This window comes from Ciconia boyciana, chromosome 11 (genome assembly GCF_034638445.1).
Source record: "Ciconia boyciana chromosome 11, ASM3463844v1, whole genome shotgun sequence".
NCBI lineage: Eukaryota > Metazoa > Chordata > Aves > Ciconiiformes > Ciconiidae > Ciconia > Ciconia boyciana.
Genome location: NC_132944.1, coordinates 2184230 through 2197095, shown reverse-complemented (window position 1 = coordinate 2197095; position 12866 = coordinate 2184230). Strand labels below are relative to the sequence as shown.

General features: G+C 35.6%; 1 protein-coding gene across 7 annotated transcripts in view; it reads right to left on the bottom strand.

The window, feature by feature from the left end:
- RAF1 (Raf-1 proto-oncogene, serine/threonine kinase) overlaps positions 1–12866 on the bottom strand; it is a 45087-nt gene that overhangs the window by 1152 nt on the left and 31069 nt on the right. For all 7 annotated transcript variants that reach the window (XM_072876362.1, XM_072876361.1, XM_072876363.1 and 4 more), the window contains 6 exons: positions 9243–9327; positions 8061–8237; positions 7004–7050; positions 5414–5532; positions 2863–2994; positions 974–1108 (listed from right to left, as the gene is read on the bottom strand). In XM_072876362.1, coding sequence (XP_072732463.1) covers positions 974–1108; positions 2863–2994; positions 5414–5532; positions 7004–7050; positions 8061–8237; positions 9243–9327 — 695 coding nt within the window. The remainder of the gene's footprint in view (positions 1–973; positions 1109–2862; positions 2995–5413; positions 5533–7003; positions 7051–8060; positions 8238–9242; positions 9328–12866) is intronic.

Here is a 12866-nt window from a genome sequence, read left to right as displayed (position 1 = left end):
CTGAGGGAAACACACATAAAATGAAAAGAAGGCTTGTTAGAGCTGCTTGTCTTTTTAAGTCTTAAACCTTCATTTATTATGGCTTTAAGCATATCCTGAAGAGCAACAATATACTATGTGGAGACACTGAAAACACCATGCTAGGAATATGCCATACAGTTCCATTGCTGTGAGGAGTCTGAGTTTCAGAGGCTGGCAGGATGCTCTCCATTAGTTCACAGGCATTATGATCAATTAACAAGCATCTATGCAGTTCTCCAACAGAGTAACAGGGAAAGAATTGCATCTTCTGCCTAACAGTCTGTTTAGAAAACAACATTTAGAAAGAACTTTTTAAACAACAAAAGTCAAACTTGATTGTAATAGCAAGAAGGTATTTTTCCAAAATCTGCTGTTATTTAATTCCAGCTATTTAACAAGTATAAGAAAGTACCTTCATCATCCTCATAGTGGCAGGAAAAGGTAAAGTATCCTTTGTAAAAATACCAAAAATTGCCACATGAATTTAAATCCCCCAGGGCATTTTTTTGCTTGTTCATAGTTGTGGGGAAGGAAAGGAGGAATGGTCTCTCATTTCCCTCAAACCTACACTAAAATAAAACGTAAATACAAAGATAGATTTGATTTTTGTGGGGTTAGGGGTTGGGGTTTTTTTGCTTATCTCTAAAATGGGTCAGCTGTTGAAAGCAAATTGCTGTAGCGTTAGTCTAACGCTGCTTCAGTCTGCATGCTTAATATTTTTAAAATGACCTTTACAGGAATTACATACAATCAGAATTACGAACTGCCTAAGGGAGCTGGGTTATGAAAAACGCACATATGAATAAAGACAAAAATAGGAAGCAGGCTGCACTTTATTCCTACATCTACCTTCAGTTTCTCAACCAAAGCTTGTATCCCCATAGAATGTTTTGTGTGCTAATGGCTATTTATAACATACTCTGAAACTGTTATATGCAGAAAACACACTTACTTGTGGAAACAGAGGTCGTTCTTCCCTAACTTTCTTCAAACAGTCCGCTACAAGCCTCTTCATTGCTTTGGGGCAGTTCTTGTACAATTTACTGAGGTCTGGAGAAGCATACCCTCGGCCAACCATGAAAATAATCTGAAAAAGAAGCAGCAAGTAGCAGAAAACCAAAGCTGTAAAAGTCATTTCACTGCTTGATAGCTTTAGCATCCCAAAGTGATTAAACACGAGTACCAAAGGCGCACACACTGGCAGATACTTGTAGATTTTTCCAAATTAGTTAACCAAAACAATGGCCCTGCTTTTGTATAATGGAAGACATGATTAATTCAGAGTGACACTGCGGTTTGTAGTTCAACAAGTGAAGGCACTATTGCATTCAGAATGGAACAGGACATACTACATGGCATGGACGTGACATGGCAGTTTCCTTCAATTGAAGGCTACACAAACGATCCTCAATTTGAGCAGTTAGAAGCAGCCAGCCGATTTGGCACAACAGCTTAATCCATCAGTAGAACTGTGCTTTCAGGTATCGCTGTAAAACATGCTGCAAAAGGAGATGTACAGCTAGCAAGTTGAAAGAGATATCATACCTAATGATAACTAATGCAGCAAAAAAGGAAATGGGCTTTGTTTTGTTTTGAGACTAACAATAAAAGACGTAATTAGTGTTGGAAATCAGTGTTTTAGTTCAAGTTAATATGGTCATTGTTTAGGATTTTCATCAGACTTCCAGTAACATTAATAGTTGACCATTTAGTATTGGTAAGACTATTATCTGGTAAAATGGCGGTAGGCTTGGTTGGTTGAGGGGAGTTTGTTTGTTTGAGGGTTTTACGGGGGGGAGGAGGGGTAAACAGTACGAACTGTACTATTGTTTCTTTTTCAACTAATGTTGTCTCAGGAAAAAAAAAAAAGGTCAATATAATGTTGCTAAAATAAGGTCTCAGTGTTGTTCTCCAGGAAATATTCTACCCCTCCCTGGAAAACTTACTTGAGGGGCAAGTGTCGCATGTTTTGTGACAGTAATGATTATTAAAGCTTGCATATCATTTCAGTATTATGAATTAAAACACATTCCAATATCCCAATTTGTAGACAACCTTAAAAATAAGAAAAAAAAACTTCCTTAACTTACAGAACTGGCCTCTTCTACTTGGAATACAGACTATAATAGGGGCAAAAATCTACTAGTTTCTCCCCATACACACACACTGCTCATTATTAGATCTTAATTTAAAAAAAAACCAACAAAACACAAACCACAACTGAGGATCAGCAAAACAGAGAACAAAGATACAACAGTCTGAAGTTCATGCCCTACAGAATGAGTTAGCTCTATGCTTGCTAAGCCAGAAAAAGCATTCATGTCAAGAGAACAGTTGAGGTTTCTGTCCTTAATGCACTTCTTTATAATTATTGATTAACTGCTTGGTAAGATTACAACTTGGTAAAGACTAAATCACATGAACTAACATTCAATACTAACAGGTTTGACAATAGCCACTATTTTTTTTCCACTTAGTAAAAAGCACAGAATCCAATCTTGCTGATATAAGAACAGCACATTTGACATCAAAAGGGAAATGTCACATAACCGCAAATATGTAAACCAAGATTTTACTGATGTAGCAAAAGCTTTAACATATGAATAAATTAACAGGGCACTTAAAATGTTTATAAAAAAGATTTTTTTTTCCCTTTGAGTAACTGTCACTGTCAATATTTAAGTAAAGATTCAATTACACAGATTTACTGCTGAAACAAATCATATTGTAAACAACATTTCAATTCTTGTTTTGCATTTGTCTTTATCTTACGTTCCTCGAGGACAACAAAATGTACTATGCCCCGAAATAAAATGCAGTATTGTACAGAATGTTTCGTACCTGATCTCGGTTGTTTATGTGGGAATATGGCAACTCTCCTGTCATTAGTTCATATAATACTATTCCATAAGAGTAGACATCTGACTGAAAACTAAACGGGTTACTATCCTGCATCCGTATCACTTCTGGTGCCTGCAGAAGGAGGAAAAAAGAAACAAATGATGAGCAATATTAATAGAACTTAGAAACGGAAAGGACAAGAAAAGGGGAAAATCTTTGGAAAGCAGAGAGAGAGAGCTCAACCAAAAATTAGTGAACAAAGGATACCTCAAAACCTTTGATGGGTTTTACCTAAGGCTCTGGAAAAGTTCAGGCAGTGCTACTCTACATCTTATTTTAAAAAATCAATACAATTGCAAGTAAACAAAAAAGCAACTCTTTAATTCAACGAGCATTTACCATTAGAAAAATTATTATTATTATTCCAGTTTCCAATATATATAGACTTTTGTTACATCTTACATACAACTGAGTCTGAGTCTCTCACCATCAGTTCTTAAACAGGTATCGATGTTAAACGGGAAAAATATAAAATTCTAATACAGACTTAGTCTCTTGTAAAATTTATACCAAAACATTTACATGAAATGTGAAAGCCAAATATGAAATAGCATATATTGAAGATCGGGGAAGAAATGCAAGAGAATTCTTGAATCTTTGCAAAAAAAAGCAAAATTACGAAGCTAAAGAACTTAAAAGAAACAACGCTGAATGATTTAATAAAACAAGACATAAACCATCAAAATATCTTTCCTGTTGACTAAGATATTTTTTTTCCCCTGAAGTCCCTCGGAATTACTGAGCAAAGCACTAATTCAAGTATAACAGTAGAACAACAAAAACTCAGTAAGATTTTATCAACTTTCAAGGAAACAGAATCAACCTCGCCTTCTATGTAATGACAACTCAGCAAAGATGGTCTATAAAGGATTAAAATGAAAAAAAAAAAAAAAGGCAAAAAGCAAAAATGCAGGTTTTTTTCCTAAGATCTGTTTCACGTATATAGGCATACTATTAGGTGAGTTAGTTTTAAAACCTTTTATGGAAAGCTGTAAAAAGCTTTGGCTTTGGGGGGTTTTGTTTGGTTGGTTGTTGTTTTTTTTTTTTTTAAAGCAAAAACTTTCTGGTTTTGTAACTTTGTTTCAGGTGATTTGTGTAGTTTATGTGTCACAAACAAATGTTGGCCAAGCATCCTGCAATTCTTAATGAATGCTTCCTGACTTTTCTCAAAATACAAATACCTGCAGCAAGCCTACAGGTATGAAGGCTGCAAGCCTAGTAATAAAGAATAATTTTTTAGAAGGAAAACCTGTTTCACGTAACACCTGCAGCTTATTCAGTGCTAAATATTGAAAGATTTAAGATGTACTAATATGTAGCATTCAGCAAGTCATTTTTATTTGGTTACACTTCCCTGAAGTATGTGCCACAGATGTTGCTGGGTGCCATACCCTGGCAGCGAGAAAATAGATCAGTCTACATGCTGAATTTAAGTAAACTGCATCAACAAAAATGGATCGAGTGAAACTTCAGCAAAATACTTTACTTAATATGAGTGCTAAATTTAAGACATTCTTGCACAATTTTAATGATGCTTTTTAACCTGCTAACAGGCACTGTTCCACTCTTTCTATTTATTGAAGTCGCATCTTTCAAAAATTACTAAATAGACTTTCTCCAGATGATTTTTGGAAGGAAAATTGTGGAACTGCCTTTTAAGTTCTGGCAGAAGTTAAACATAAAGGCAATTGTTGGGAACGTCCTCTTGGACAAGGACTTTGCAGTAACGCTTCCAAAAGAAACTCCATAAACTTTCCAGTAGAACTTGAGAACTTCAGTATATAAACTGACACTGATCTGCTACAGTCCTGAGCTGCCTCAAAACCTACCACAACTATCGGGTGCAGGGTAAGGAGCAGTAGTGGGCCTAACAGCAATATCTTGGTATATATGAAACATCTTACCACAGTACCAAAGATGAATTGCACTCGTTCCTGTACTTCCAGAAGCACTCCCTATCCTTTCCCAGTCACCTGCCAAAGCTGCCGAATGCGCGATCAGCAAGCGCGTGTGAGAAGGGATGTTGCCAAGTCCCAAGCAGAGAGCAGGGGAAGTAGAAGCCGCAATGAAGAATGTAGAGAAAGACAGGGTCTCACTGATCCCACAAAGCCACCACTAAGCAGATTAAAGGCAAGACAAGCCCATTTGGGGAAAGGCAGGATTACGGCAGGAGAAAGGCTCTCCCTCTTCCCTCAGAACAGCTCCTTGCAGTTCCACTGACAGCCCTGTCTCTGCCCTAAATATTTGAAATAACCCCAAAAATCAAAAGGAGGATCCTTGGGTGAATGGTGTCTACTTTGGACAATTAAGCACTCCAGCACTTCATTCTTCAATTTTAACTTGTCCTACAACTGGAATAAAACTCTACACAGTACTAGCAGCATATGTTGATTCATTTACACGTAAAGCTTTAAAATAGTGTTCAACTGAGAAAACATATATTAACAGAATGAAAGCCAGCTATTTAAAAGCAGTGAAATGTTTTGCTCACCATCCACAAGATTGAACCAGTGGGCTGTTCCACCTGTTGAGATCCACTCCACCTGGACTTTACAGTTGCCAGACCAAAGTCTCCTATTTTCACTGTGAGGCCTTCATGAAGAAATATATCTAAACATTTGTTAAAGAATTTCTGTAGAAAACTTGAGTAAACAATTCTGAATTTTCTGACATCATTACAAAGTGCCTGGTTAGGTTATCACAAATGCAAGCCAACTATCCAAGAATATTGATGACTATTTTTTTTAAACCTGCTACAAGCTGTATCTTAAACAGAGGAAAAGTAATGTTATGGCATCCATATTTACAGCGTTAACATTTAAGACTAAACAAGACCAGATATTTCAGCATTATTTGTACATTTATCTTTACGGTGAGTTAGGATAGAAATCACCTGTGTTAATTAACATCAATGACTGCAGATACTTAACTGGTGTCAAGAGACACATAGGGAAGCAACATAGAAGTCATCACAACTCAAAAAAGAAAACGAAGAAAAAACAATTATAAGTAGAAACAAGTATCAAAATCAAATCTATTTACATAAAGCTCTCTGACAGATCTGAGATATAACTATGATTTAACTATTTCAACTGGAAATACACACATCTGTACTACTTGTAATCTATCTACTTAATAGATTTGTCTGCTAAGATTGATAGCCAGCACCTTCTTTGTTGGGGTTATTTTAAGAAGATACCATTTTACAATTTCATTGAAGAATGTTTTAAGTTGAAAAAGATGATTCAGAAATATAAACATGACAGACTCCTAGTTCTCATTTCCATGTCAGGAGAAGAATTAATTTATTTCACCAAATATGGTCATCATTATCAGGAATCACAAACTCCTGACCTCCTGTATACTAAAATGATTATTCTTCTAGCTTAACTGAAAATGGGAATCCCCTTACATTATGGACCTTGGTGTATTTTTTGTGATGACATTTGCAAACATTCTGTTCACATTTTATGAAAGGAAGTTACAATTTATGCTGCTAGCTCAATGGCTGCTCCTCTTGACAATTTCAAAAGCAGGCATTTTCAAAGGCGAAAGACATCAGTTCACAACATTTTTACTCCATATGCATTACTAAAATTGTATTTTTGCAAGAAATATAGTGGTAAAAGGTTGCCTTTTCTTGAGTTTAAAGTAAGACTTTTGGCTTCATTTCTGCCAGTCATATGAAAGCATTTTAAATGTATTAAAAATATATGGGAAACAGTAACAAAACCCACATGTGCACACATACACCAGCATGCACACACACACATATCTCCCGTCAAGTAAAGAGTGCAGCTTCTCTCCAATACAGCATTTGGATAACAGAGAATTGCATGAACACCACTTAAGTAAAATAAGACTTTTGGAGCACAACTGTTGCACATCTTTTTTCATCTTTATCACAACAGTTTGGTAAGAAAGTACATATGTTCTATGAAAGTCCTTGCTAAAAAGTAACTTCTTACTCATTAGTAGTTATATACATTTGAAAGAGCTAATTCAACCCCCCAAAAAGCTTCATATTAACAACAAATCACTCTCACATGAAAGGAAACATGATTAAGTTAGGAAAGGATACTATTGGATTTCATGTCTCTGTGGATGATATTCTTTGCATGTAAATAGCTGTGAAAGAAAAAGCAGAAAAGTGACATTATGAAGGCTGCTCACATAAACTTAGCCTTTCAATTTACTGTTAGACACTGTGACAGTTTATTAAATACTCAACCATTTCACAGACCTCTTGCTTTAGTCAATTTACAGGATGATCTACTTTGGGAAAAGAGAAATGTAGCAGGCGCTAGCTGACGACTACTGCCTTATGCATTAAAGTGGAAGCAATGCAGTAAATAAATCTCAGGAAGCGTGGCACCATTGTTATGTAACTGTATAATGCCCTAGAAAACTGGGTGCTGTCCTCATATGCATGAAATTTGTATGCTATGCTAAGGTTTACTTTTTACAAACTGCTTTCATTTGCAGTCACAATACATGTCCCTAGTTTTCTGGGTGTCTGACTGGAAACCTGGGTCCTGATCTACAAAATGGATGAGCACTAACAGCGTCAGCCAATGTCAGCATCTCCTATGCTACGAACATTATAACATGTTCTGAAAGAGAAGTGAGGTGGTTACTGTATCCACTCAAACATCTGGAGAATGCTTCCAAAATACATCTGCATGTGCAAGTCCTGTAGCTGTAGAATAGGAACAGCCATCCTCTCATCTCACAGGAGTACCATGAGTATAAATTAGTGTTTGCTAAACACTGCAATGTTATAGTAAGTAACACAGGGAAGAACAAAAAAGTTAATTCTGTGTTTAGAATAGGATCTCATCTAGTGCACTACAGCAAGACCTCAAGCTACAAAAGAAGATAAAATACAGAAAAGCTGACTGTTAAGTGACTAGTGGTCTAACATGAACTAAGGCAAGAATCTGTGGGAAAAGAAATACTAAATGAAAGTAAGAATGCATACAACAGTGCTGAATTAAGGCTGCGCAAAATCTTTACTTGGTATACCATTTTGACCCGTTACTATTTTAGCGCAGTAACTCCACGTATTAGGGTTTGGGGAGGAGAAGGGAAACACCATTCCAAGAACAAAAATAACCAGCACTGTTTATCCTACTCACTCCATTCCCTGTGCTGTCTGCCGAGCAATATCGATGAGCTGGAACATTTGGAACTTGGTCTCTTGAACATGCAGGTGTTTATACAGACTGCTTCCTTCACACCACTGTGTAACAATGGCCAGGTTATCTTTAGTCATGTAGCCCATAAAGAGCAAAATATTAACATGCCGAGTCTTCCTAATAGAAAGTAGCAGAGAGAAAAATTATTACCGTTATGAAAAACGTTTTCAAGTTCTTTTAAAAATGCATCCCTGGCTGGAGGAACATATTTCAGCTTTTGAGTCCAAAAACATAAGCTTCCTGCAAAATTTTTGCTAAGTGGATGTGCGTGTAAAGTTTGTTTTTAAAAATAATAAAAATATGCTACAGTTGCCAATTTATAAATTTTAAATAAAATCAGCTTATTTTCTGCTTTTTAGTTAAAATACTTCCTTTTAGTTCCAAGGAAGTTATTTAAAATCAACCTTTAAGAAAAAGATGTCATGAAAATTCAAGGGTTTTGAAATTAGTAACCAACATTCATGCTTGCAAGTGGTAGTAGAAGAAGTTATTGGAATAACAGAAATCACCCTGAAAGTTGTGAAAAAGTGACAACTTTAGATAGAAGACTAAATCCAACAGGAAACTAAAGGGTCATTATAAACTGTGAAGGAATTAACAGATGAGAAGATAGTTCTTATGTACTCTAACTGGTTCAGTTCCAGGATTAACATTACAGACAGTTAACTGGACACTACAAAAACAGTATTTGAAAGCAGAAAACAGTTATGTAGATCAGAGCATACATTTTAAAAAAAAAGTAATTATGCTGCAATTTTAAAAGGTACAGTTCAAGTACGCTGTCCAGTGATGAGAATTATGGCAGAATTTATTAATCCTCACCTTTTACTGCAGGCCAAATGTGACCTGAACAGTTACGGATGTTAGTATGATTTATCTGAAAAGATGACTTTCAGAAACAGTAAAGAACCACTGAAATACTCTGAATTATGATTGCTGTCTCACAGCTCCACAACAATATTCAGAAGTATCACTATATGCTCTCTTTTTTATTCGTCTTCTCTGGAGATCTGCTTTTTGTGTCTATCAAACATAGAATATTGGGCAAGACAGCTTAAAGGAGAGGTAGTCAAATACAGTGCCTTGGAATAACAGAATTTAGCAATGAAACTACCAACTCACCTTAATACAGCCACTTCATTTCTGAAAGCCTGGAACTGTTCTGGGGTTGGATCTACAACCTTTAGTATCTTCACTGCTACATCCCCTGAAAATACATTTACCATAAAAGTAACTAAAAATGCAGCTTTTTTTTTTTTCCCCAAAATAACATTAACATACAGTATACTTAAAATTCCTTATTTGTGCACAGTACTGTGCACGGTACACCTCTAGGTTAAGATTTTCCTGCAGACATATAACTTCTGTTGTATCAAGCAATTCATTTACCTGAATTTCAGTTTAATGGAAAAAGTCATTAATTGTTCACATGCTTCCCTTCTATTTTTTAACAGCTGTGACTGGCTAGAACTACATGTATGCTTTTTGCAGGATACGAAGCTACTAAAATCTCAAACAGTTGTTGAGAAGGAAGGTATTCTAGTGTAGGTGCATTCTCAGCACATTATTTCAAGCACGGTCACATCAGTCTCTCAGCTTCCAAACAGTATCCAAAGTTTCATCACTTTCCATTTTCTATCCAGCTTTAGCACACATATATATTTACACCTTTGTATTTTTATATAATTAAGTTGATATATTAAAAGTTTTTATATATACATATATATGTATATATACACACACATTCTTTTTAAATATAAACTTTATTTAAAAACCAAACTTCCTAGATTTAAATACTGCTAAATTTCAGGAATGGGAGGGATAAATTTTCTATTCAGGAACAGCAGAAAAATCATGAATGAGATAACTGATTTTAATATTTCAATAACAAATTTGGGGACTACAGTAAGCAGAATATTTTACTGTTCTTTAAGCCGATACATTATAAAATTTACTTAAAAGCTTCATTTGAATTGCTTTCGGTGCCACTGCTTGCTTTAAATTTCAGTATCTGTTAAAGGGTAATACAGAAAGGAATATATGATGATTCAGTGCTATCTGTTTAGAGACTGTTTCCAGAGAATAAAGTTGTAAAAACCTTTACAGTGTACATCCAGAAAACAGTAAAATTGAACCGATTCAAAAAAGGTACAATAGTAGAATGAAGCCGACCGTTCTAACAAAAGTAAAAGCACTAACAGCAAGTCCCACCAATTCCTCAGCAAAAGTAGTAAACATCATGTTCATTTTAACTATGGGTGGACAGCATTTTAGAATTCAAGAGGGGGATAAACTTGCCTTGACACTGTCACAGAAAGGTAAAAGCAACTAGGAAAACTAAAACTTCAATTTTAGTCCACATGCAGTAAAAAGATTTGAGACATAGGCTTACCCCATGGTTTAAAGGCTGCTGCCACTTAGCATTAGAGAATCATCCCCTACATTAAAAAAATCCCTAGAGTGACAGATTTCTCTGCTACCACAATCATTAATTATTTTCTTCTTAGTATGGTCTCTTTTCCAAGATATATTTGAAAAATATGGTAGCACGTCTCTAGAATATAATGATCAACTGAATACATTAGGAATACTAACCACTCAATTAAAAAAACGTTACCAACAAAGTATGAGAAGGATATGCAAACTGGTACTTGAAAGTTTTAGAGTACCCTGAGTGAACTGCAGTGTCTTCCACTGTAGTTACCAGTTGCTTAATTTGCTGTATAATTAGAAGTCACAAGGATGCACAAATATTGAACACGCTATTATACATTTATATCATCTTCCTTTCTCTTCAGTAAATGCAATATACTCCCTATTTCATCCCCTAGCATCTTCATAAAGAGAACCATCTCGCATTTGCAGCACGCATAATGTTCTATAACTTACAGATCTCTCTGCTTGCAGACCAGAACAGGAGAACATAACTGGTAGAAAGATTACACTTTCATGTGACTACCAAAATCACAGGCTTTGAAGTAGCCAATTCCTACCACAACTCCTGTTGATGTACAATGCAAGACCAATAGAAGGTCTACCAATACCTGCAAGTATATTGCTATGAGCTATGCCAAGACAAGGCAAGGATGCAGCATCCACTGATTACAGGCCAAATGTTTTCAGATTATTTTTCAATATATTCTCCATTATGATCCTTGCTCCACAGATGAAAAGATGTTTTTAACCTTACACTGTTCTTACTGAATCAGGTGCCACACTTTTTTTAGGCTTGATGGCATCTCCCAAGCAGTTTTCTCTACAGAAACAAATACACAATAGCACTTGTTTTGTTTAGCAGCAATCTGAAGACAAATCAGCTTCCGCCACCCCCCAACCACCAAAACCCTAGAACTGATTACCAGGGTCAAAGGGGAAATGTGAGTGTTTATGATAGGTAGTCTTCCAACCCATTTAAACTGCCTTGGTTCTCTTTCCGCCTTTTAAATTTAGAAGCATGCTACAGGACACTACAGGATCCAAATGGGGTCTGTAACAGAAGTGGTGCAAATACGAAAATTAGTACTTAACCATCAGAACAATCTGGAAAAATATGGAAGTGCAAGATACCTGTTCAATGAGACACGCACTCCTCACAGCAAGACTGTCCTTGACACATTTTTATTTTGGAAGACTGAATGAGGGAAGCTTATTGGAAACCTAATACGGTTTGCATATAAGTTGTATGCAATCTTCCGCTGGTGCTCTCCAAAGGTTCATTGCAAACAGCCCTTCATAGTTGGGCATGTCAGGAAACCCAATACCTCTAACTTAATATAGAAATTTTACTTAAGGTTGCAGCAATCTGCCCACTTCAATTAACTTCATTTAGCTTCACCAAGACATTTTTATTGCTGCATTTGTACTGTTAGACTAGGTTACTACAAAAAAGTCTGCAGTTTCACTAATTTGTGCACTGTGAACTCCCAGTTTCTTCAATTCTAACCAGAAAAGACTTGCAAGAAATATAAACCCCTTTAAATCCTTTAAGGCCACAGTGCAAATGACGGTTACAAAAAAAATATTTTAGTAATTTAACTACGACTTTCCTGAGAAATCAGGAGAACTATAAACAGTTACCATAAATAAGATATTGAATCTTATCGATATCAAGTTAGGTGACAGCTATACAGCCATCTTGTGCACACAACTGAAAGTTCTTTGTAAATATGTATCTCAAGGTATTTCTGTTTAACATAGGAAGAACCAGAGTTCTTGATACATGAAGAGTATTTATTAACATGAAATTTAAGTATATTAACAAGAAATTCACATTTATTACCTTGTTTAGGAAATCTTACTTAACCTATCTTTCCTCTTAATTTCTGTGTTCTATTTCACTTATATAACGAAAATCAGTTTAACTGTTCATGAATATTACTTTTAGCATAAGAATAGTCCTTCCATGGATGTTGACAACATTTTGGCTTTAAGACATACAGGTATGTATGCTTTAAAAATAGAGGGTGGATGATAAGTTTCCAGATATTTTTTTTTCAGCTTATTTTATGACAATAATGCTATTTAAATTAGGGCCTGGAGGGGTTTTGTGTGTGTTTCTTTTTAAATCACAAGTCCTGAATTTGGAACCTAATTCTGTAGTTCTGCAGTGTGCCTCTTTTCAAAGTATTCCAGCTAACTTTATATCATAAACTCTCACATCAACCATTTTTTCTTTAGAAAAACTCCACAGTAAAAGCAATTTATCCTTATAACCTTTCCCTGTCACCTTGAATATAACTATGCTAA